The sequence below is a fragment of the Struthio camelus genome, chromosome 5, assembly GCF_040807025.1.
Source record: "Struthio camelus isolate bStrCam1 chromosome 5, bStrCam1.hap1, whole genome shotgun sequence".
NCBI lineage: Eukaryota > Metazoa > Chordata > Aves > Struthioniformes > Struthionidae > Struthio > Struthio camelus.
Genome location: NC_090946.1, coordinates 20,721,103 through 20,746,666, shown reverse-complemented (window position 1 = coordinate 20,746,666; position 25,564 = coordinate 20,721,103). Strand labels below are relative to the sequence as shown.

Here is a 25,564-nt window from a genome sequence, read left to right as displayed (position 1 = left end):
TAAAATCCTTAGGCCTCAAACTGGTTTTAGGCCTTGACTAAACTGCTAAACACTAACAGTGATAGCCAACAATTACAACCAGTAGTTATTACCATCACCATTTCTGCCGAGTTAGTTAAAAGAAGGTAACAAAAAGGCTCTGCAGTATAAGCTGTGCTATTTTCTTAGTTATTTCTCTGGTAACAACTAGGTAGTAGCCAGAACTTTTAGAAGACGAAAATACAACTTTCCTAAAAAGTACTTTTAATATTTCTGGCTTTTCACAGCATGCATTAAAAGCTTCTGTAGCATGAAAAGCAGACACCTTAATTCAAGTCTGTATCACAGATCTATCAAGTTTCAACTGAATTTAATAAAATGATTACCAGTGAAAGCAGGTTAAGGAAGAGGTTTGCATGTTTTCTTATTAAGTTGTAAGCTTGACAACAGAGATCCACAAACAACTGAAAGCGAATTGTGGGCTTTTCACCACCATTAATGACATAAGCCATATCTGACGTTAGCACAAAAGGAGCCCGATCCCTGTTTGAAAATGCAGAATTTGCATGTTAATGATATTGTCTGTCTACTTCCTGTCATCCACTCCAGTGCTGCCCCCCACCATGATATCAAAGAACCCATTAATGACATTTTACTTTTGGGGGTTGGATTCAGCTGCTTTTACTTTTTAAGGCTGGATTTCAGCTGCTTAGTGCTACCTCAGATTCCCTAAGGTACCCAAAACGTTTGCATAATATTGGACGTAACAGGAGATCTCCTAGAGCAACCCTTGGAGGCCAAGTTACCCTATAATGCCATAAATGGCACCAGACATCTACGTTTAGGTAAATGAATCCCATCCCTTACCTCTAGAAGGCACAGCACACTGAAACAAATGTAATGAATGTACCAATTATACATAGAACAAACGTAATGAGCACCCACACAAACACTTGTCCTGTACAAAATACTTGGATTTCATAACCATTGCAAGAAAAATCCCATTGAGATTTACAAAGCTTGTTTAGCTCTGAAAGTCAAGGAACGCTTTTCTCTTTAAGAAGAGCACAAACATGCATGCAGTCTGGAAGCATCACAGTTAAGTGATGTTTATGTGATCCAAATACCTTATTCTAGCCCACCAGTAGCTGGAACAGTAAGTTTATTTGAAAGCTATACCTATGTGCTTTGACTTAAAACAGTGCCAGAATTAAGAATACAGAAATAGAAAGATGCAACTACCAGACTTCACCACTACAAAGAGCTAGAACCTTTTCCAAGACAATTCTATACAGGTAAAGTTGGAATGGATTCAGGAAACCAGATGATTAAATTGAGAAATACTAGCTTCACATTGAGAACAGCACTTAATGCTGTTCGTAATGCACCTTACGAATGTAAAGGTTAATTACTGTTAAGAAAAATAGACTAGAAATCTCTGCATTACTTAACTACAGAAAATACCTTTTAAAGCTACCAAACATTTGTGCGTGACCCAAAAATTTTCCAAAGTCGATGTGAAACATATGCCCTGTGTTTCGAAGCATTATGTTATCATTATGGCGGTCACAAATTCCCAACACGTAAGTAGCTACGCAGCATCCCGCACAAGAATAAATGAAGTTTTCTGAAGCCTGGGAGGGAAAAGAAAAAAATGAATGAATTGAGAATATATATTATGGAAAAACATTCATGCATTCATAGTTCAATCTTGACAAGTGCACAATTCAAGCCAGACAAGACAGCGCCTAAAAACTGCCTTTTTCCAGATAATGCTGTTTGAATAGACTGCTTTGCAAAAAACTTTTCTTTTAAAAGCGAAAGAGAAAACAGGAGTTGAAGACAAATCACAAAAGAAAGATAGAAGAAATAAGCAAGCAGAGAAAAGAAAACACTACAGGACATTTATTCCTCAGTGTGTGGTATCCAAGAGAAAACATTTTACTTCTAGCATTGGGTGCACTGGCATGAAAGGGGGCCACTGCTCCTAAACCACAAGGAAGAGCAAAAGCCATTCCTCCTTGTGTTAAATTGGAAGCAAATTTTCTATATCCAATAAAAACTCCAGAAATGAATCTTGAGGATTCATCTCTAATAGACTACTTTGCAGGTGTACAAAGAATTTTCATTTACTCTTTCTGAAGTATTGGAAAAGAAAACTAAGTTTCCTAAACCTCTAAGAAGAACTGAAGTAAGAACTACACTCTGTCATGAAATACTGATCCCTTTTAAGGGATCTTCAACAAGAACAACATTGAAAAGAGTTACCTTTTCATATTCCTCCTCTGTTGGATTGTACTTTCGCAACCATTCTGCCAGGGGTTTGTCTTTAAAAGAACCCGTCACTCCATATTCCACTTGAATTTTCCTAAGTGTATCTGAAGCAGGAACAAGCTCTACCATGCCTTTTATATAAAATATAACAAAGTATATTTACCATCCCTCTCAGCTCAAATGTTACTTCATACTGCATTTTCACTATTGGATTAAAAGTTTCTTGACAATAATAGATTTTTATAACTTAAAACCGACTTCTTTCAAAACCTAGGTAGCTGTAAAAATAGTTCTATTAGTCTACTAAGCATTTCAGATTGTATTACAAAGCAGAACATGAAACATAATAGGACCACATTAAGCTTACTTTACTGCAATCAGTTACAGTTGCTAGAACACATATATAAAATCATACTTTGAGGCAAAGCATTGCATAAATGCACTGGGTATAATTAATAGCCATAAAATATTCTGATACTAACATTCCTTATGCATGAACACTAAACCATGTAATCTAGTAGCTTTAATAGTTGTAAGTAAAACAGATCAGACTGCTGCCCTAGAAACAAGGCAGAGCAGGCTTTTCAAGTAGCATCATATGGGAGACCTACTAAAAATATTTGCATAGCTAAGTCAAAAAAAAAAGTTGATTAACAGAATTTTACTTCCATCTTGGTGAAAGTTAATACAGGCAAATCTGTAACTATTTTTTTTCTTTTTTCCCCTCTTTAATCCTTCAAGTAATTTAGGAATACTAATATTAGCAGCAACAGCAACAAAAATGTAACATGCTATATAATCAAATCACAGTTCAAAGTAGGAAGAAATGCCATTTGTTCCTCTAAAAAGCAAGAGTTTTACATAATTTGACTCTTTTCTGTTATTTTTGCCTACTTAAATGCATGAAAAAGTTGGAAATTTGAGGTTTTCATCATGTCGTGCTGATAAAAGAAATATTTAAGTTTTTTTATACCCTTCAGAATAAGTTTTTGCATACTCTTTAAAAGATTTCATAAAGGAGTTCTCAAATCATTTGAGATAAACATAATTACGTTTATGTAAAATGACTTTCGTTACTAGTATTGAGGACTTTAAGCTGATGTTTACATCATCTCAATTCCACTTTCACTTCTGTATCTTGTGTTTCCTACTGGTTAACCTAGGCAATTAGCAACAGCTAGCAAATAGCATGTTCAGGGTGAGGTGCGGAATTTGCACTCAGTTTGAGCCCTGATGTTCTCTGACTTAACGTTTCAAACCTAAAAGACTGCCTCATACTCCCAAGGAACTTTTTGCAGCAATAATGTCTATCTTGAACATTTTTTTGTTCTTTTTGCATGTTTCAGCACATGAATATTTCTTTCTGACTCAACTCTAGCAGATTCCAAGTACTTTAAAATCTCAGTTTTGACCTGAATACTTTCTGAAAGTTATCTGCCACGCTAAAAATCAGGATTGCTACGGCACAATTATTTTCTTGTGTTACAGTAAGGGCACCAGGAGGGAAACCTGGCTTTCATGATTACACTGAGTCTTTTGTGCCACTGTTCTCTTGACAGAATCTCAGAATTTAAGAGCAGAAATACATTTAAATGGGAAATTCAGAATAATTCAATTTTGTTATGCTCTTGAGAAACAAAATTCCTTGTATGCAAGATATTTGGCCTTCCATTTTTTCCTGGACCTGCCTCTGAGCGGAAATCAGCAGGCTTTTACACTATAAAGAGTGACAAGATGCAAAGAAATCAAGATGGGGAGCACCAGCAAAGATAATAGGTAGCATCCGGTTTTGCACCTCGATCTTTTCCAGTTGAGAGACACTTGAAGATAACCATTCGTAGATCCAGCCCCTCCTGCAGCCAGATCTTATCCATAATCTTAATCATTTGTAAAGCCAGCATATCTTGTCGCAGATCTTCTCCAACCTTAAATGAAAAAAAAAAGAAAAGTTAGAGATATAATATGCTTTCAACAAAACTGAAGTTGGCAGACTTTAATTGCTTTGCATTTCTATAGTAAGGGTTACATTATACTACTTATTTCCTCATAGCTATGCGCTTAAAGAGTAAGTGATAGGATTCAATTAAGGTTTCACATGCACTCTATCTATTTTTCAGATTTTATAACATGTTCAGGCATTGGTTAACTTCTGAAATTTTACTCTTTAAAGCAGTAAAACAAAGAAAAGAAGAAGGGGAGGTGTTATGTTTTTAATTCTTATGCCTTCACTCTGAGAAGAGGTAAGAGAATGGCTATTTGAGGGGAAACTGTACCTGTCCTTAAGAGAGACAATTAATTCCTAGTACTAGCAACTTTGAAAAGGTCATATAGACAGTTAACACAGATGTACATATCATCTGTAAAAATACACGTTTTTCTGCCTAATAGGGAAGTCATAAGGATACATTCAAGATTCCAAAATGGTTGTTTACACGGTGCCAAGTCAGTGCTAAACTGGAAGTTCCCAGTCTGTTGCAAAAAAGAATTAAGCTATTTAACGAAAACTAGCTGTTGTCAGCCATTTCTTTTCATAACTATTTATCTGGTAAGACAGTTTCTAGACATAGAGGAGCAAACTCAGAAAATAAGAGTCTCTCAAGTCTGCCTTAAAGTTAACCACTATTTCATTCGTCTCAACTATCATTTAACAATTTTTCTCCAATACACAGGAAAAACCTACCTTAAACATCACATTAATTTCTTCTCCCAGAGGGTCTGCATTTATCAGTGCAACTTTCAGTGGTACTGCATTGGAGCTGAAGAAGGAACATGCCTACAAGTAGATTTCATGTTAATTCAAAAAAAAAAAAAAAAAGGGGGGGGGGGGGGAAGGGAGGGGGCAAGCACCTATTCCTATTAGCACACCAAGCAAGACAATGTGACCACCACCAGGTTGCACACTGTGCGTATTCAGGCTTTTTAACCTTGCGATTGTGGTGAACACGTGCTTTGAATAAGAGCCCTTTGGCTGATATTCATTTAATTCTTGTATAGAAGACAGTATTGCAACATGGTGATATTTTACATATTTTGGAAGTAAAGAGTGAATAAAACGGGGATAAATATTTTACCAGCAACTTTCTAAAACCTGAAAAAGACTATACAAAAAAAAAAAAAGGGAAGTTTGCACCTTTCACAGGATTTTCTCATTTATCTGCTTTCAACTATGTACACATGATTTAATAGTTATGGTAGAGAAGAAAAGCAAAAGGAACCATGTCCCTAGATAGGACTAAATCCATTATTCAAAGGGTTTTTAAGTTCTTAATCATGCACAACGATATTATCCAACCTGTGGTTGAGCAAATCTTTCCATAACTCTGCAAAGTTTGGCAATAAGGATTTACCTACTTCTCCTACATTATCAGCTGCTGGACCTTCATAACAAAATAAAGCTGTTGTCTGCCTCCCTTGATTTTGTGCATCTCAGATGCAACCAGTAACAGGTGGCTTCACTGATTTCACAATAAATATTCGTTATTTGAAAGTTATAGCCTTGTTCAATTTTCTCTTTTGATTACTATTGCAATCAGACTTCCTTCAGTGTGCTTTGACTATTTCTCTACTTTACTATAACTAGGACTACTGCTTTCAAAGCAGACAAGATTTGAAGAAATATCAAATTTCTACAGATCGGTCTTTAAAAAGTACTTTAACTAGATGTACATGAGTACTTGAATAAATTGCCTTGTCTCACCTAATTTTAATGCCTCATTCAACCAGCAACTTTTATTCAAACCTTCCTCAACTAGCGTAAACAGCTTTCAAGCATCTCCATGGATTTTTCCAGACTAAAAACTTTGCCTAGGTGTAATTTTCCCCCCAAAAAACCTTCTAAATTCTGGACATGGTGTACCTTAATATTTAGTTCTTTTGCCACAAGGCTAGGATTGAGAGGCAAACGGCATTTGTTCTTCAGGAAAAAGGACTGTACACATTCCATACCATTTTGCAAGACTGCCTGCAGACAAAAAAAAAAATTTCAACTGATATTTTCCTAACTGGAATACCTATAGAAAGCATTTGGATAAAGTTATCCTGCAGCACAGCAAAACCAATATCTAACTCCTCAATGTCAAAGGAATGCCAAAACAATTTATAACTGTTGTCTTAGCAATCCAAAAAACATAAACCTAGGAACACAGCACTAATATCCCACAAGCTTTCTGGGGTTTGGGTTCCTTTTTTTTTTTTTTTTTTTTTTTTTTTTTTTTTTTTGGACCAGCCCAAATGATACCATCCAACTCTACTGAACTGTAAGCCAGTACCAACATGTAAATAGATATCTGTTCTTTTGTACAACGGGATCAATCTTCAGCATCAAATTTAAATCTGATTCTAGCTTACTGTGCAGCCAAAGAAACCATTCTTCCTTGTTACTCCTCCTTATCCTCTGACATAATCTTCTGCCTCAGAATGCAACAAGTTCAACAAAAAAAATTGACTTTAACTCATGAAAAATACACAATAACACATTCAATCTTCCTACATATTTTATGTAACATTCTACTGAACTTAAACTAAAGATATGATTTTTTGGATTACTTTGAGGGTATACTCAGCCTAATCTTCCTAAAGAATATTAAAAATTTAATGCACACACCTGTCTAGCAGATCCGCTTGTTTGCTTTACTTTTTCTGCTACCATTCCAAAAAGCTGTACCAGTCTGGTTTGCTTCTCCAGCTCTTCCCTCAAGCCTTTTCCACAGACCGAAAGAAAGGCTCCAAGAATTTGCTCATACCTTACACCAAACTTGGCATCATGTAGTGTATCCTTAAGAAGCCTGAAATAAAGCATTTAGGTTACTTTTTCCCTAAAGCAAATACTGTTAACAACTCAATAAAATTAAAATATTTTCAATAATCATTACTACAGACATTTGAAGTTACTGATTTACAGGATGTAAAAACGCAAGTTTTTCCTGTGTTTTTCTTCATGAAAAACAGCATTTGCACGTTGTTTACTTTCAATTTTATGCAACATTCATTGTTATAAACTGTGACATTAAGATACAATATTTATTCCTGAAATATTAATCCTACAGTAAATAAGTTGTGTGAATAACAGAACAGAACATCCTACCAGTATAGGTAGTGCGCTATTCTAATGCTTCCCAAAGCCCGAGCCAAAATAAACCTGACAAGAGCACTGTCCAGATAGGTTTCATACTTCAGCGCCTAAATGGAAAGAAAAATAAAATGCAATCAATTTAGTTCTAGACAAAGACTAAGATTTTTGACTAGCGCACTGGCAGAACATCACAAACGCAGGACAGACACAGACTGTTTTAAATTTTTTCTACGCTCAAGTTAAGATTATGAAGGACATAGATACGCCATTACATTTCTGTTACCTATAACGAGTAATTCCTTTGTTTTTTTTCAGGACCAAAAAACTGAAACTTTAGTGTAAGCAGGAAGTCTTACCTGCACAAATTGAGGGAGGAAGTCTGTTAATTCATCATCACTTAATGCATCTATCCAGTTTACAGCTGTAGTTCGCACTTCCTGATCAGCAAACCTAGAAAGTCACCACAAATCCACACTAAGTTCATGTTATGTGTTTGGACAGTACCTCCCCCTCAACCCCTTAAAAAAAAAAAAAAAAAAAAAAAAAAACAGCTAGATACAAAGGAACCAATATAAAATCTGTAACAGTTCAATAAAGGACCTAAAAAATGTTGGGCCCCTCAAAGACATTACCTAACATGCAAACGCACGTGCATGTTTACGATAAGCATACTAATCTTGCAAGACTTCAGTCCTGACATCTTCACTATATAGCTTATTCTCCTGTTATACATTAGAATTCAGAATTCCAACCTCAGATGCTATTGTTACTCTTTCACTACATGGCTTGGTTAAGCCTATGTGAATAAAGTCAGTACATATCCTTTGAACATTGCTATCCACACAGTCATCCACTGAACAAAAATCATTTAATGCATAACACACACACACACAGAACTTATCTGCTTTGTTTTTCTTACTTTGAATCAAGTAGTTCCAGTGCAGCTAAGGGTGATAAAGGAGACCACTGCTGAAGTAATGAATATATTTCAGGAAGACTTGCCCAGTCCCAGGAAGGGGCACTAGCCAATATTTTTGGTAGGCTATTAGTATGACTATGACAATAATGTCTCTTCTCCCACAAAAATTCTTTATCTTCTTTTGATAGCCTGTGGACAAAAGCATTTCCGTTTACAAAGCGGGCTACAGAGCATCACCTGAAGAACCCCAAAATTACCGGTCACTGCATACATACAAATTTCATAGACAAGATGAAATGAAACTTAAAAACAGCTATTTCCTCCATTAAAGAGTAAGCCTCGGACAAAACACAAAGTTCTACGGACACAGTTGTTGAGAGTTATACGAAAACCTATTCTTGTCCTTCCCACATTATAATCTGAAATAAACCAAAAAGTTAATGTTAGTTTGGTGAAAAACACTGGTATAGCCTGCCCGAAATTTTTTCATGGCATGTGAATGGCCACTGCTGAAGCTATCACCGCTGCCCTCTAGTTGAAGAGGTGCCAGGCAGGAATAAGCAAATGTAACAAGAGACTAAAGGGGTAACAATCTTCTAAGAGGAGTATACAATGATACAGACCACGGAAAGCACAAGTGAAATGATTGTTAAATCAGCACCATTCTTTTACAGCTTTTATTCAGTCTTTTGTTTACATCTCCACAGAACTTCAGTTATATTAAAAGTGTATTACAGAAGTAGTTTAAAAATAGATGAGCATTCCACACCCTATCCACAAACTGTCACATCTGAAGAGACTGTAGTTACAAAGAGATGAACATACCCAATGGTGTTATCTTTGGAGAGCATGGTAAGGAGACGTTCCCTCAATGGTTTTTCCAATGTTTCTACAGAATGACACACAGCAGTCTTTGCAGCTTGTGGAATTTGATATACAATATCAAAAGCAAAGGATGGGAAGTCCACCTGGAGAGAGGAGGAGGAAAAAAAAAAAAAGAGAGAGAGAGAAGACAACCAAGTTCCTAAAAGCAGTGCAAAAAGCGCCCTCTTCCAGCAAGCTCAAATGTTTAGGCACCTGCACTCTTTAGTTCTAACTAAACTAAGTGCGTAACACTTTCCAGATACTGGCTTCCCAAGTTTTTTTTCTGGTCTCAATTCTTCTACATAACTATGGTCCTTGACTGTATAACAACTGTGTTGCTGCACAGTACAGTAGTTGTACAGTTCACTAGTTCTTCTTTAGAAGAAGGAAGGCCTAGAGCTGAGACTAATCACAAAACTATTGAAACCACTGGTGTGGTTTTTTTTAACCCAACCACGACTCTGACCACATGTTGGGACAGCTAAATCATGCTCAACAAGGTGCCTTCTCTCAGAAGAATCTGGACTCTTGAGTTTAGAATGAGAGGCACTTAGGTTCTATAAAGAAACTGGAATTGCTGTTTGGGTCCAGACAACAGCCCATGTTTCTACAGACTGCTTTTTAAAGATCATCTCTCTCAGTTCTGATAGCACATATTGCCAAGGTACCTCCAGCTTCTCTGACTTCAAGATAGTGATTCAGCATCTGACTTCTATACATTTACAGTAGTTTTCCATTCTTTGTCGTTAATGCAATGGTCACTACTCTATACTGGCTTTCAAATATTTCACTCTCCCCTAAAACATTAATTGATTTATTACAACTCATGCAAGAATTAACAAGTCACAATATTCAAACAAAATGCAGCCAAGTCAAAATAACAAAGTCAAAGCACATAGAACCTGCAATAGTATTCTTTCCATATTTCCTCTCTTACTGGCCATCCCTGATGCATGACTGGGATGCGATGAGGTCCAGAGTTGCAAGAGCTTTGTTCCACAAGTTAACAATCTAAAGAGGGAAGAAGCAGGTACAATGCATTAGTGTCACTATCTGTTTACTTCAACATAATAGTTATCAAAATACTATCTGGAGAAGACTAATGGTCACTACAAAGAAATAATTAACATATATTAGTATGGTATAGCAAGACAGTTTGAGTGGAGCATCAGCATTTCTACTGCCTATGTAAAAATTATGCATGTGACAGATGCTCTCACTAAAATACCGCCTGATGTGTTAATTCCGGAACTCTTAAGGCATATTTTCAACTGTAGTATTCAGAAAAGAACATAGGAAATGCATCATTCATTGGCCAATACAGTTTGGAATTAAAAAAAGGGAATTATGACCATCAAGTGTCAAATCAATTTCTTTCCTTTGAGCCTCTCTCACATTTTAAAGTCCTTTAAAATGCTTGAACTCTACATGCAACTTAAGCTGAAAAAAGCAGAAGAAAACATTCAATTCAGAAACAGCTGACCTAGCTAAATAAAGCACTCTATTTCTCACGGGAGGAAAAAAAAAAAATACTTTTGCCTCTGAGGAGTAAAACAGGACACATGCACCTCCTTCCCCTCTCAGGAAAAAAGGCATAGGCATAAGCATATATTATAGACATAACCATTTGCCTAGACTTTCCACATTCCGAGATTCTGCAACTGCAAAATCAAATGACAGTAATATTTGCCAGTTTATCCTCAATTTTCCAATCATAACAAGGCATAACTGAGAATACTTTATAAAATCATACAAATTGTTGTTCTCATGAAGCGTGCAAGGCACAGCACAGACTTATATCTGCCTTAAAAACAACAACAACAACAACAAAAATACAGTCTCAAAAGTCTGCTTAAAGGCCATCTGTTTTGAGAGATGCCTCAGGCTTTATATGTGTGAGGGGAAGTTGTTGAATTTTTTAAAGCAGGAACAATTTGTATGTATCTGGAAATTAATAAACCAATAAAGATTACTAAGTCATGCCACTGAAACACAACTGAAAAGCTTGTCCTTTTTAATAATTCTCCAGTTTAAGATACTTGTCACAGCCTTCTGTCTCATCAACAAGAGCAGCTATGTTAAGCCTCCTCCCACCACCCCACACATTTCATCAGAAGGGCTTCCAGTTTAGCTTTAGATTCTTCCAAAGCACAAGAGTGACCTTTTAATCCCCTCCATGTTTTAGTTAGCTACAGTCTTTAGCTCCTGCTTGCTACTGATGCTATTTGCAAGAGCAATGGAATATTTGCCTTGTATCCTTAATTACTTGGATTTAATTGATAAAGACAGCAAGTAGATTAGATACCAGCATCTCTACAGCTGCCATATACAAGCCATTCAGCAAATTCCGGTCCAACACATTCTGTTGCAGTGCTTTGCACAGACAGAAAATATAATTTTCTCCCTCGACTTCCAACTGATATGAGAACATCGCACGGCATGAAGACATACAGAACAAAATGTGGAATTCAAATCAAAATAAAACACTTTTTAATCACTTACTATGAAATGCAATATGCAGACAGAGGACTGAAAGAAAAGTCATTTATGAAAAAGATATCAGAGATTCAATCAGCAGAGACCCAAAGCAGCTGCAAGCCACTATAATACTTCTTTGCAATGCAGGAAAACCTAACTGCTAAGCATCCCCAAATTGTTGCAACTGTTACCATACAAAAGGGGAAACTGGATCAGCCCTTGCAGTTTTGGTTGGCCATGTGGTCTGGTGCCGATCATTCAAGCGCAAAGCTGTTTGTCAAAATAGGTGCTACCTGACATGCTTGAAGTGAACAGATCTGCATTACTTGTATTTCAAACTTTGAAAGAGCTGAAGGGGTCCCTGTGGCCCAAGGGAGTCAATTCCCAATTACTCCTCGTAAACTAAAGACAAGTTTTCAGAAGAAAACCATCCAGGCAGTAGGAAAGGAAATCAGATAATGACAAGCCTTTCTATTATTTTGACAGGGAATTGCTATTGAGGGACTCAACAGAAACATGGTTAACGAGTAATCAAACAGGCATTAACACAAGAGAGATTTGGGCAAGCTACATGTTTCAGTTCACAGATTTGCGTTATACGCTGTAGTCTTAAGTTATTTCAACCACGGGACTGGGAAAATATATTAACGCATTACATTAAATATGCTAAGAATTAGTTCCTGGTAAGTTTAAATGCAACTATAATAAGAAGAAATTATGGCGAGTATGCATTTTATGATAATTTGCAGGGGTCAGTTTGCAGGTCTATGCTAGTAAATATCTTCACCAATAACTTCAGGAAACTGACTGTGAGAGTGGTAAACAACAGCTCAACGCTGGATGGCTTCAAAATTTGGACACAAGCAAAAATTACAGTATACGGTCAAACACAGAGCCTTATCTAGAATCAAAGAATGCAAACCACGTGAAACCAACATAAGCAATACTAAGAAGTAACTCTCCAGAAAAGCCTAGGGGCCTTGGTTGGCAATAAGACAACATGTGCTCCCAGTAAGACCTCAGTCAGAAGGGCATGTAATTAGGACATCTCAAGTATAAATACAGAAGTTACTTAGTCTGCATTGGTATGATCGTTCCCGCAATATCATGCCCAGTTTTGGTGTCCATGGCTCAAACACACCCGTAAAAATTTTACGGACTAGCTACAAGAACAATTAGCATTCTGGAACAGTAACAAAAGGCGAAAGCAATCTGAACAAATCCAGGAACACTTAATTGAGGAACATGAATTATAGTAGGCTTTTCATTCCCAGTAGCAAAAAAGTAAAACAGGATCCAACAGCTGTACTTGAAGGAAGATCATTTCAAACTAGAAATAAGTTAGAAATATAACCCAATAGTTAATCATCTCCCACACATGCCTTTTCTTAGAGATCCAGATCCAGAACATCCTGTGGTCTCTATTACTCAGAGACAGCTTGATAATAGAAATGGCTCATTTAGCCTATCCATGAAACTGCACTTGTATTTTTAAATATGTATATTTCAAAATAGTCTGTTGATTCTCTTGCTAGTTTATTTTATTACATTAATCTTTAAAACTTTTAAATCTGAGAGTAAAGAAGATATATCTAAGATTCAAGATGCATTTAGTCAAACTTAATTCTCCAACCTGACTCCTGCACTTGTCCACCTACAAAAACATGCTGCAGCAAACATTTACCAAAAAAGAGAAAGATGCTCTAAAGAACAGCAATGCTTAGAGATGCTGTAGACCTTTAAAGCCTTTATTTGTAAACATATAAGCTGTCATTGTATTCATCTCCACAAACAGAACTGGGCTAAGATAAAAGCTGTTTTTCCCCCTACGTGTTAAGATAGTTTTGAGGCAAAAATGCTTCTTTCCCAGGGACGCATGGAAGCATAGCATATTATTTACCTGTTGTCAGTACCTGTTCTGCTTTGTATTGTACTAGATACTATTTCTGCTGAATTAATGGCTTGCTGCAGATACTTTATTTTGCAAGTTGCGTGCTCTATTACCACACCTCATGAATCTGCAGAGAGCTAGCAGTTTATAATTCATCTGCCAAAACATACACAAATACCAAATTGCCTCCAGGCAATATAGTGTACTTTCAGACATTAGAACTCATGAAATGTCACCTACCAACAATGTACTCCTTCAGCGCAGAACTCAGACTATCAGTTCAGTGGACAGGGACACTTGCAGATACTTTAACTGTATATGACTTAGTGGGCAACAGATCTTGACCTGAATGCCAGGGGATTCCTCAAAGGACAACTTGTGCTGTGCCTACAGACTGCTGTATTCCTACTAGCTGTGGGTGCTAACACGATCTCTTCTGACCCACAATAGTATGACAATTTCCCACAAACAAGCAGCTGTCATTCAAACATCCAACTTACTTCAGAAGATCAGTTTTTCAGCCAGTTAGATGGAAACATTACAGTTTAGAACTGTGTTTTGTGTCCAACTTCACTGAAGGTACGTTCTCCATAACAATACTGTTTAAGAGCCTTATCTTTATCATGCCCTACTAAATTCAGTGGCAGAGAAACAGTTTCTATAGCTATGGGTGTGGAGCAAGTCTTACAAATCTATAGAGTGAATCGCCATAAACTTAACCATATTTTGGATACTTACCGTCTAAAATCAAAAAGAGGTAGAGAAACATGACCCAAAACTTCTGGGCCCTTTCTCTGTTTATTTGAGTCAGGAGAACTTCCACTACTTTGACTTAGGATTCCAAACAACGTCAAACATAAGACTGATTCCAATGGCAGCTGTGCAATCTGGATGGGGAAAATTATTCTATAAAACAAAAGCATTAAAATAAGTCAGCCATAAAAACAATTACTAGTAAGTTACAGGCTCATCATTCATATAGTCTGTTGATGACTTGTGTTTTCAAAAAGTGAACTAACAATGAAGGACAAAGTTTGATTTTTATGTAATTATATTTCAATTCCCTATCCCCCACATCACCAGTTCGTAAAAACTACTGGACTACAGTTCTGCATTGTAACTAGATTTGGAACAATCATTTTTAAAAGGCAAAGAATATATCTATTAAATCATATTCTTTACAAGGAGCTGGAGAGAGCACAGATCTGTGTTAAACACCTCCTCCTCTCTCATATTTAAAGCCAGCTGACAATAGATTCCCATCCAAATATAACAATCTCTTAAGAAGTACTGAAAGCTAAATTCCTAAAATGGCACAAAACCAGCACCCAGAAAGAAAGTAGCTACGGAGTATACACCTCACTGAACAATTCCAACTTAGGTTTTTGTTTATATAGTTTGTTTTTATTGGTTAAGATCAAAGTGTTCTTTGCATTTGGCTTTTTCTGTAATGATAGTTTTACATACCAAAATATCACTCTAAAAGCTATCTCAACCATATTACTAAGTTACCAGTTACCAACTATATTAAATTACTTATAAGCAGTTTGATACATCTCTCTCACTGTGATAGCCTGTCCATTGCCAGTAGGAGAACTGACGATGAATCCCTTGCATATTTAGAAAAAAGGCAGAGCATTCTCTGGAGACAGGTATTCTAGAACCTAAATATCTTATTCTGGTCCAAAATAGTTTTGCCATTGCAGAATTTTAAGGTATTCTTCAGGGTCTATCTCTGACCTTTAAAAACGGGTAGGAAGAGATATATAGTACAACGTGGAGCTGATCTGACATTCCAGCTATGACAGGCTGCCTAATAACTATTAAGTGGAAAAAGAGTCAGCTGGGCATAGTTACTGGAAAATATCCCCTTCCCCCCCAGATAACATCCACAGCCTCCCTTCTTTGTATGTCTTCCCTGCATGCCCTTCCTTCTTTCTTTCTACCCTCTTCCCCTTCCCTTACGAAGGGGAACTGAAGCTGTTTACTAGCTCAAACCAGACAGATTCTCATATGCCGTAAGATGTCTAAGCACTTAAGCATCGGCACTCTTTATAGAAATAATTCTAAGTCAAAATTTTAAATGCAGACATGTACAAAGTTGTTGCAACATATTCTGGAACTGAAAAACTATGCAGGATTGATTTCTGTAGAAGTCAGTTGCTTTACCTCCCTGTCTAAATAATTTGAGCACTGTTTAAGAGCAGCTTTATTCATCCTTCTTTAAGGCTGCCAAGCTGCTCCCATTGCAAGGAACACTATGACCTTCCCCAACTTCTTATAAATGTATACTATCAATACGTTAGCACAGGGCACTTGTCCAGCATTTCTATTCCCACTTTTAAAACCAATAGTGAAATACTATCAGAATAATACTTCTGACTTTGCTCACAAGTTTCACACACTGGATGCTTAAAGTTACTCTAACGCTTCAAACTGAACCAGAAGCAAGAGGTGCTCGAATTGCGGTATTCGGCAAGCAGCTGGGTAAGTGCTATGTAAGAAAATATTTTAGTGAATTTTAAGCATGCTAAAGTCACTTACAGTTCATCCCACTTGATCAGGTAGAAGAAGCTTTTGTATGTGCCAACCTTCTTGGACTGAACAGGTTTAAACAGATCTTTTCCATTATGGGTCAGAGAACAAATCAAGTAGTATTTTTCATAACTGGACAAGGAAAAGTAAACAAAAAATAAATATAGAAAAGGGTGAATTTTTACAGTTACAATTACAAATTGATTAATTACTCACTTTGATACCCAAGCAGGAAATATTCCATGTGCAGCAAATATTGTGAACTGGAGATGTTCCGTGGCAGTCCATGCTTCCTTGATGCCCCTGCTATCTTTTGGAGAAATCGCTGCAGAACTGCTGCTGCATGAATTCACGTGGAGTCGCAGAAGGCCCTCAACTGCTCTTGTTAACTGGTCTATAGTCACTTTCAGAGGGTTTTCAGGCTGCAATAAACCTAGATTATAACATATCTTTAATATACATCGTCATTAAACAGCCACCTGAAAATAATTTTCAAATAAGATTGAAGAACTTAACTCACCAGATGAGCTCTTGCTCGCGTCCTCACCATGTTTTAAGGATACCTACACAGTAAGTTAGAACAAATTTCAGAACCAAGAAACCCATATTCAGCCTCCATTGTTCTTAACAAGCGTCTGGTACAGATAAACTATGAATCATCTGAATTAGCTCCCTATTTGGGCTTATGTAACATCTTTTTACTCACAGTTCTTCAAGAGTTAACTGACAGCATCTCAACTTCCCTACTGCACAGCCAATATTCCCCAAGTTCAAAGGCTCGTGCTTTGCCGAGTCACAACTATTTTCATCTCTTTTAGGAACTGTTAAAAGACACAGTACATTGAAATATTGCTCATGGATACTAACTTATCTGAGTAGAGACAAAATTCAGACAGGGCTGTTAGGGATGAAAGCCCAGACCATTAGCTCCAATTACAGAGCAATTTAAGCCTGAAGAGTTGTTTTGCTTTTGGCATTCATTAAGGCACCTTTTGTAGGCAGGGTTGCTATAAGTTTCCTGAATAAAAACGCTAGTGGTTAAACAACTAAAGAAACTGCCTTTTAGCACTATCTGCTGTGTTCGCTTTTTACACAAAAACAACTAAAATCAAAGTCAAAACATGATACAGTGTTACAGCAACGTCTCGTCTCGACAAGGACATTGCTGTAGCCTAAAGACTAATCATGGGAATTTACTCCCTTCTAACAAGGAAGAGTTTCATGCCAAATTCTAATTCTGATAAAATAGACTTTACATTAGAATTAAGTTGGTGATTGAAAAATAGAAGTCAAAAATTTCTTCAGACTTCAGAGAAGGGCTAAGTTAGCCATGACTGCTTCAGAAGAATGAGAGGTCTCCTTACACTTCCAGCACATCTTGCCAGCGCTAAGTTTTAACTGCAAAAAAATTCAATTTTTTCCCCACAAAAAAAAAAAAAAAACTTGGGAAAAATAATTTTTCAGAAGAATTAATCAGGTCTTTCTCTCAGGAAACACTGCCATATATCTCCACATTAATCGTGAAGTACTGCAAGTACTTTGGATGACAGAATGACAAACATCAAAATAGTGCTATATATGTTATTTTCTACCGGACAGTCTACTGGTTTCTTAAAATTTTTGAGCTATTTCTTCCAACCACAAATCAACTACTTAAAAAACCCAATATAGACAATATCAGAGTAAGGCCTGGATGCAACTCACTTGGAAGTTAACAGTGGTTTAGTTTCTGAAGAGAAAGCCATCACATACGCCTACAAATATTACCATTGAACCCATTTTTCATCACAAAAAGTTTTATTTATTTTACCAATAAGCATGTGCTTTTTCCAATTTCTATTGGAATAACTTTTTTTTAGAAGTCATTTTTATACTGTAACCCAGTTATTCCTACACTCTTCTCATACCATAAAAAACAACTCTGGAGAATTATTTGATGCACTGAATTTCACTGAGCTTAACAGACATTTTCTGTATCCTCCTGCAAGAATTTTGACCTGTGCATCCTGCACAACTTCAGCCGAGCGTGACAAACTTACCATTAAACTGATGGACCTGAGAAAAACAGTAACATGGAAAATGGAAATTCATGTACCATTTTTCCATGGCTGCAGGACAACAGAAACAGCACTATAAAACTATTTAATGTCTGTACTTGCACTTCTCCCTTTAATGATAGTGTTTTTGAGAAAGTGATTTGAAACCAGTTCTGCTCAAGTGAACTGTCCACTGTAAGGCTGTTCAATCAAAATCTGCACTGAGATCACTTTTTTCCCTGTGCTCAGAAATTCAGGAACATAACTTAAGAGTTTTAAGATGCTATTAGCGTAATTAAATACCGCACAGAAAATACATGATGCGAACTCCTCCTCTATGAACCTAGCAGCATTGATTCTCCAGGCCGTGAGCTGCCTGTCAGTTGCCCTTGCTCAGATTTAACACCATCTGCTGTTACACAAATCTGTACACAGAACCGGAAAACATCTTTTTGAAACTAACTTTAAAAAGTGGTTACTTAGAAGAGGAAAGGGTTTCAAGAGCAAGCGATCAATGCATTAACAGCAAAAGATGTTAGAAGTTCTCAGGTAACACAAACAAAGAAATCTACCCGACTGAACTGTTGCAGATATGTGAAACTACCAGAGATTCTGAAGTAATATTTATCAGCATTAAAAAAAAAAAAAAAAAAAGCACCACCCACACAAAACAACCACCACTGGAATGCAATTCAGAGTGTGAAAGTTTACCTTGGTGTTTTTAGTCCTTGGAAGATTAACAACCCTCCTTAGCTTCTTTACAGATTCTGTTACTGCAGGAGTCTCTACACCATCCAATGTGTAACAGATTTTTCTGACAGTCTTTATTACATGTTCTACTGCTTTATGTTGGTTCTAATAAAAAAGGTGTGAAAGAACACACAAATGTGATCACAACTGTAAAACTCAGTACTGCTTTAAACATTTTTGAGGAATCACCAAGAAAATTTTATGATGAGATTTATATCTCAATTATATCTAATGTGGTATAACAATTTGATTAAATAAAAACCTCAGTTTCGAGAGCTTCCCTATAGCTCAATTATCAACATAGCAAACAGGAGTACTATGGAGTCTAAAACAGTCTCCCCAAAACAATGCTGGAAGGCTTCCAACTTTTTTCATCTGTACCATCTAGCTCTAGGCAAATATATGCAGTCTATTGAGATATTAAGTCCAAATACTCAACTCATGTAAACAAATGTAGTTCAGAAAAAAAATACTCATTTAGCGTGATGAAGGAAGCATGCTGACGAGGCAGCTTTTTGATTTCAGCCCTCTTCAAAACAGAGAGGGAGGTTCAAACTATACGTAGACTATAACATAGCTTCAGTAACATAGCTTCATCACTGACTTCATTTTAACGTAACATTTGAAGAAGGTTTGTTGCAACTTCTGCCTTGTATACCGTTCAATATAATTTAAACGGTTCTCACAGAAGAAGCAATTGCAAGCTGCCATCTTAGGGAAGGAAAGGAAGGGGAATTGCACACTTCACAAGAACATCTTTTGAAAGTAAGACTTTTCAATCAGGGAATGAAAACGCTCTTACACTGCTTAAGACAAAGTCAAGATTTTCCTAACACTCCCTTCTTGCTTCTCTTCAAAAAGAAGAAACACTTACAACTTAAATTCAAAGAACCTTTTTAATATAACATAAACAAAATCTTCATTCATCCAATTGTAAAGAATGCATGTAGAAAATATTTGCTTTAAAAATTGTTTTAGTTATTGAAGGTTTAAGGTATAGGTTTCTTTCACAACCACTTATAAGCACTTAAAACTAAATAAGAGGAGTTACTATAATATGCTCCTGGTAAGATGTGAACTGATCTTCCCCCCCGTTGCATATTCTCATGACTTTGCTGCAAAGGGACAGCAAAGAAGCAGTCTGAATTTAAAGTTAATTGTATTGGGAATTACCTCGCAACAATTAACTTTGTCCTGGTAAGAAAAGAATCATATAAATTGGAAGAGTACATGGTAAATATTTAAGCCCTAAGTTAAAAGCTAACACTTCCAGATAACTCTCCGAGCATATCAAAAGCAAAGTTACCCACTGTTATTTTGATAAATCTTACAGGCGCTCAAGACTATCTCAATAAAAAGACAATAGCTAAATTTTAAAACAGCCATAAACGCGAAATCAAAGGCTATGGATAACTTATTTGCAGATGATTTAAAACTGTTTCACTTCCACTAGCAATCTTCAGCCACTGCATTTGCAAAGGAATTCACTTTAGGAAATCAAAAATCTTAAGTGGGACAACTGCTGATATTTGAATCTAATCATCCAGAAAGCTCTATCTCCCATCTTTAAAAAGATTGTGGAAAGATTAGAACATAACTCTGAATTGAGATAGTCTGCATTTCTCAACTCAGCCTGTGAAATCTCGTTAGACCAGCAAGCTGAAGCAGCTGTTGAGAGCAAGGCAACAAATACACCACCATACCAGGAAGCAGTAACACATCACTCTTCTACAATAAGACCATGTTCAAAAACTACCCTTGAGAATATTATGCATGACTATTAAGGGAGTTAAGTGATCTTTACAATGGTATTAAGGAAATACATAATAGTGGACAGCAGCTTCTTCAGATACACATCCCTGGAGAGGCAATGAAACAGACTTAATTACCATATTTTAAATTTCCATCAAGTCATCCATTTCAAAACTGTTCCTTATAGAAAGTTCCTTAAAGAAATACTGCTTTTTAAAGAAGCTAGCTAAGGTTTAATAATTTAAGTCATCAAATTAAGTTACTATCAGGACTTAACCTTCTTTACTCATTTCTGAAAAGAGGAGCTTAATTTATCTTCAGCTAGATTTGCATTTGGGAAATTACTCCAAATTAACCTTCACATGCAAGCTGTTTCAGGCGACCTCCGATGCACTGAAATAGACACTACTGTTTCTGGCAACACATTTTCAATTAACCTAACTATGCAGAATAAGATATTACACTTGCATGTCTGGAGCACTTAAGTTCTACACTTCAGTTGTAATTCCCATTGCACACAGCTACTGTTGCTTGCTTCTGTGTAAGTTATCATCTGTGTTATCAAGATACTATAGCCAATGACCGAGACAAAGTCAAGATTCAGACCGTTTCTGTATTTCTCCTGATTAGTCTTTTCTAGCATTTTTGGAAAAAAAAAAAAAAAGGTTATTCGGCATCCTAGGACTTGGAAGGTACACCGTTTCTATTAGAGTTATAACGACAATATTATTATTAGTTTGCCAGAACATTAGAAGAAAAAAGGGAAAGAAATCTGAAAATCTGTGATTCCAAATCTACTTTGGACAGTTTGATCAGGTCTTAATTTCCCAAGAGCATCAGTTGGTCTTTGTTCACTAACAAGATAGTTGGAAATTCTCATGCTACTTTCGGTTCAGCAACAGCTCTCTAAGCTTACCTCATTTTTAAGCGCTATGTCAATTTGTTTATGATATGCATCAAGAAGCTCTTCAATAGAAGACCTGTAACAAGTAATAATTATTGAACAGAAGTGCAAGAGTAGAACAACATCATGCTCAGAAATTCAGTAGTGGGCTTGATCATGAAAATAACCACATAACGTTACCTTATAATAACATCTCTGAAAGGCTTTTCTACTTTGTAGAGGTGTTTGGTTAGATGTATGGGTGTTCTATCATCTTCTTCCTATAATAAAATACTAGATATTGAGTCTCATTCTCACCTTCATAATTTTTTAATATTGTTTTAGAATTTTCATCACTAATACCTGTGGAGTAGAAGGGGAAGGATATAAGGTGATCTCTTCAAAGGAGCGAAGAAATAGGTAGTTAACAGCCTATGAGACATCTACATGCTGGGGCAAGGGGAAGAGGGGAGAAGCAAGGACTGAGCCCCTAACTCCCCTAACTCCTCAGGGGCCAGATACTCCTCCCTCCCTCTTTGACCATCTATATCTAATTAAACTCAAAAACTGTTCTCAACTTGTATTCAACTCTGAAATTTTGCTGCTTCTCTTTCAGGCCTCAAGTTTTGTCCAAAAGAGACAGTATCCACGTTTATGAAATTTTCCTTGCCAAAGTTCACTATGTATTTCACCTCCTCTTAGTAGGGTAGAACAACTCACAACACCAAGCAGACCTACAAATTTGTTAACCACACAAGGTGACAACTCAGATCATCAAATTCTGCCAACTTCCTGGAGCTGAACAAACAGATTTCCTCAAATATTCTCCCAAAGTCAAAAATTCAGATGTTGACAAAAGCCCATGTATTTCCCTGCAGAAATTGTTACCTAATTCTATAATCTGCATACCTATACTTGCGCTAGCCAATGCATCTAACTTCATACGAGCTAGTTTCAGAATAACAAAATCAGATTTACTGCAGTTTAGGGGGTACTTACTGTTCGTGCAAGATCTCTGCACACCACACTATGGGTCAAGAGCTGCAGTTTAATTTCTGTATCCCATTTTCGGCAGTTCTGAATATATTCGTGGCTTCCTACACAGTGCTTACTGTTAAATAAACGAAAGCTATAGTTACTTGCATAAGAAAAGCAGTGTTTTCAAAACAAGAACATCCCTCATAACAGATGTAATATTTAAGGCAACGTGCTGGGCTTAAAATAAGGAAACAGTTAAGAAAATCTCCATAATATATTTCTTGATCTGGTTTTTACTTCTGCAGAAGTCCCAATACACTATTATATATACCTATATTTTTGCTGAAGCTCTTAACTATTATGGCTAACACGGAAACCAAACATTATTACCCTGCAAAATACTGGGGATTTGCAAGCCATCAGTTTTGAAAAATCCAGGTTACTTCAGATTATTAGAAACTGCATCAGCAGATTTATCTGGTTGCTGGGATTTGAAGAGCAGCTGTAAGCTATACCATCTTCTCCATCTACAGAAAGACTACGGAAACCCACATTTGGAAAACCATTCGCGTTCACCACACAAGAAAGTGTAGATTAGAAGAGATTTCTAGAAAGCTGTTGAGGACCTACTTTGCTGCATCCCAGAGCAACTTTAAAGACATCTAATCTTTGTGCAAAAAATGCCTCTTCTACATTTTGAAGATATATTTCTGCTTTCACACATTTAATCATTAAAGACATACTTTCCAGTAACTGTGCCATGAAAAAGTACGAAGTTAAACATTAATGAAAAAAGAGTTTGCTTACTTCTGTAAAACTTCTTCTTGGCCACAGACTTTCAGGATATAGCTGCCAATGTCCACTTCATTCAAGTCATCATGCACCCAGCAAAGTGCCTGCATTATTATAAGCTCAACAGGGGAACTCACTGTTTAAAGAAATTACATCTAGAAGTTAAATACAAGTGTACAGCAATTGATATTAACTGTTGTTCACTCACAAGTTGTACTTGTTCTTTAATGAGATTTATCTTTATACTCTTAGAGAAGGCTCTTATGCTTCTATAACTTAAGTTTCATCATTTGAGAACTTCAACTTTTGCAGCAAAGAAAGGTATCTTACAAACCTGCCTGTAGTTTGAGAAACTGGTCAATCCTCTTTAAATAAGGATACATTATAGCTACTCAACCAAAAGTTTTAAAAAAAGCTATTAATTCATAATTTGTTTTCAGTTTGTTTTACAGTAGGATAGCATCTTTTTATAGCATTAAGTCTTACTTAGCAAGGACTTCAAACATTTAAGTGAGCCCAGAGCTGTCTTAGCCTTAAAAATTGTATCTGAAGAGTTGAAGATGGAACTTTCCTAATTGTTCTGGTTTTGAGAAAATGAATTTGTCAACTGTAGCAGAGGTAAACCCTACTGAAAAAGCTTTCCCCTCCCCTCCCCTCCCCCCCCCCGCTCCTTTTTCATAATTATTTGTCTAGGGCAGTTTCTACATTGTAGAGATCAGATCTTAGTAAGCATCACCACACACTTTCAACAGGCAGCTCATAACTACCAATACATTCATATCAGGCTCCAAATGCTTTTTTGGAAGCCTTCTTTCCCTTCCATCCAGCAACCAGAAAGCAAAAGAAATAATCCCAGTCAAACCAAAAAAGCCATTCTCAAACGGCACCAGCTGACACTGAGGAAGAACACATATGCTTTTACACATGCACAAAGTTTTAAGAACATAACGCTCCACCGTTCCTCTACACCTCCTTACCCAGTTCCTGATCTTCTGCCTTAAGTCTTTTGCTGGTAATGTCACTAAAAGCCCAGTAATTCTACAAGAACACTACACAAAAGCATTTTTTTTCCAGTAGCACCTTCAGAAGTTTTTATTCCCCCCCAATGACCTTTTTAATTTCATGAAGTTTCTATTTCTTTTTTAAAAAAATGTTACTACTATAGAGGATACACATGGGAAAGATGACAACGTTTTCAACAAGACAATGCATGTGCTTCATCTCTAATGGATGACTAATCGTTACAAGCATAGAGATATTTGATAGCGTATAAAAAAATGAGTATGAAGGAATTCGAGAACAAAAAGAGATGAGAAACATGAATCCAGGGCTGTTTGATAGAGTAAGCTGAATGACAAGCAGTTTTCGGAAAACAAGCCAAGTAGAGTACTTTCGAAAGTCTATATAAACCATTAAAATATCTAACAACAAAACCTCTGTAACCCTATACTCCCCGGGGGAAAAAAAAAGCACACAAAACAGGCTACAGTTTAAAATAATGATTTCACCTGTATGCAGAAACAATACAGCTGAAACCAACAAAAAGCTACAAAAGCTTAGAGCTGTATCAGTTCTCTTCGCTGCTATGAATAGAACAGAAACATTAAAAAAAATTTCTAAAGCAGAACTTCTGAACCGTAGTACTACCGTCAGTATAGAATATGTTGGTTGATGGTGAAAAAAGATGCAGTAACAGTTTCTATGCGCTATGCCGGCTAAGGCCAGTCAGGCCTGCAACGCCTAGTGGGGTAATGCAAAGACCAAGTTATCTTTTTTTTTCCCCCCCTCCTCTCATTAAGAGGCATTAATGTCATGCTGACACATGACAGTTGCTCTGATAGACTTGTACTTCCTAATAAACCAATGAAAAACTAATAGATATTCCCAAATAAGCTCTAAAAGCTAGTTTGTTTCCCTCCTGAGTCTTTTCTGCACAGCAATTAGCACTGAAAAGCTATAGTTCCCGCAGAAGTAGAAACGTAAGCCATGCTTGAGTAGTTCTAGCATTCAGAGACCAAATTATGCAACACAATTGGACCAAGAATAGAAGAAATTAGAGACAGGAACTTTGAATCCACCTACGGCTAGTATGAGCTAAAGATACCTATCTTTCACAACTACAGAAGAGTAGTAGTTTAACTGTAATTAGTTTCCACATCAGCAAAGGAAGCGAGCAGAAGGCACAAAGAATAAGATTTGTGGAGCTAGAATGTGTAACACATTCCAAGGCTACTCGGAATTCACAGAACTTCTAAAAATAGAGAGTTGAAGCTATAAAATTTCAGTTACGCTACTAAAACCTTTTGTAGGGAAGGATTAAGCCTGTAATTTTAGGAAAAGTCTAATCTTGAGGTTTTCTGCT

General features: G+C 36.6%; 1 protein-coding gene across 4 annotated transcripts in view; it reads right to left on the bottom strand.

The window, feature by feature from the left end:
* PIK3C2A (phosphatidylinositol-4-phosphate 3-kinase catalytic subunit type 2 alpha) overlaps positions 1–25,564 on the bottom strand; it is a 62,730-nt gene that overhangs the window by 10,056 nt on the left and 27,110 nt on the right. For all 4 annotated transcript variants that reach the window (XM_068944912.1, XM_068944910.1, XM_068944911.1 and 1 more), the window contains 21 exons: positions 23,218–23,338; positions 22,432–22,543; positions 21,634–21,713; positions 21,466–21,529; positions 18,759–18,902; positions 16,532–16,574; positions 16,228–16,444; positions 16,021–16,143; positions 14,215–14,382; positions 10,010–10,118; positions 9,069–9,211; positions 8,244–8,432; positions 7,681–7,774; positions 7,337–7,431; positions 6,857–7,037; positions 6,110–6,214; positions 4,934–5,026; positions 4,049–4,178; positions 2,248–2,384; positions 1,444–1,613; positions 366–522 (listed from right to left, as the gene is read on the bottom strand). In XM_068944912.1, coding sequence (XP_068801013.1) covers positions 366–522; positions 1,444–1,613; positions 2,248–2,384; positions 4,049–4,178; positions 4,934–5,026; positions 6,110–6,214; positions 6,857–7,037; positions 7,337–7,431; positions 7,681–7,774; positions 8,244–8,432; positions 9,069–9,211; positions 10,010–10,118; positions 14,215–14,382; positions 16,021–16,143; positions 16,228–16,444; positions 16,532–16,574; positions 18,759–18,902; positions 21,466–21,529; positions 21,634–21,713; positions 22,432–22,543; positions 23,218–23,338 — 2,675 coding nt within the window. The remainder of the gene's footprint in view (positions 1–365; positions 523–1,443; positions 1,614–2,247; positions 2,385–4,048; positions 4,179–4,933; positions 5,027–6,109; positions 6,215–6,856; positions 7,038–7,336; positions 7,432–7,680; positions 7,775–8,243; positions 8,433–9,068; positions 9,212–10,009; positions 10,119–14,214; positions 14,383–16,020; positions 16,144–16,227; positions 16,445–16,531; positions 16,575–18,758; positions 18,903–21,465; positions 21,530–21,633; positions 21,714–22,431; positions 22,544–23,217; positions 23,339–25,564) is intronic.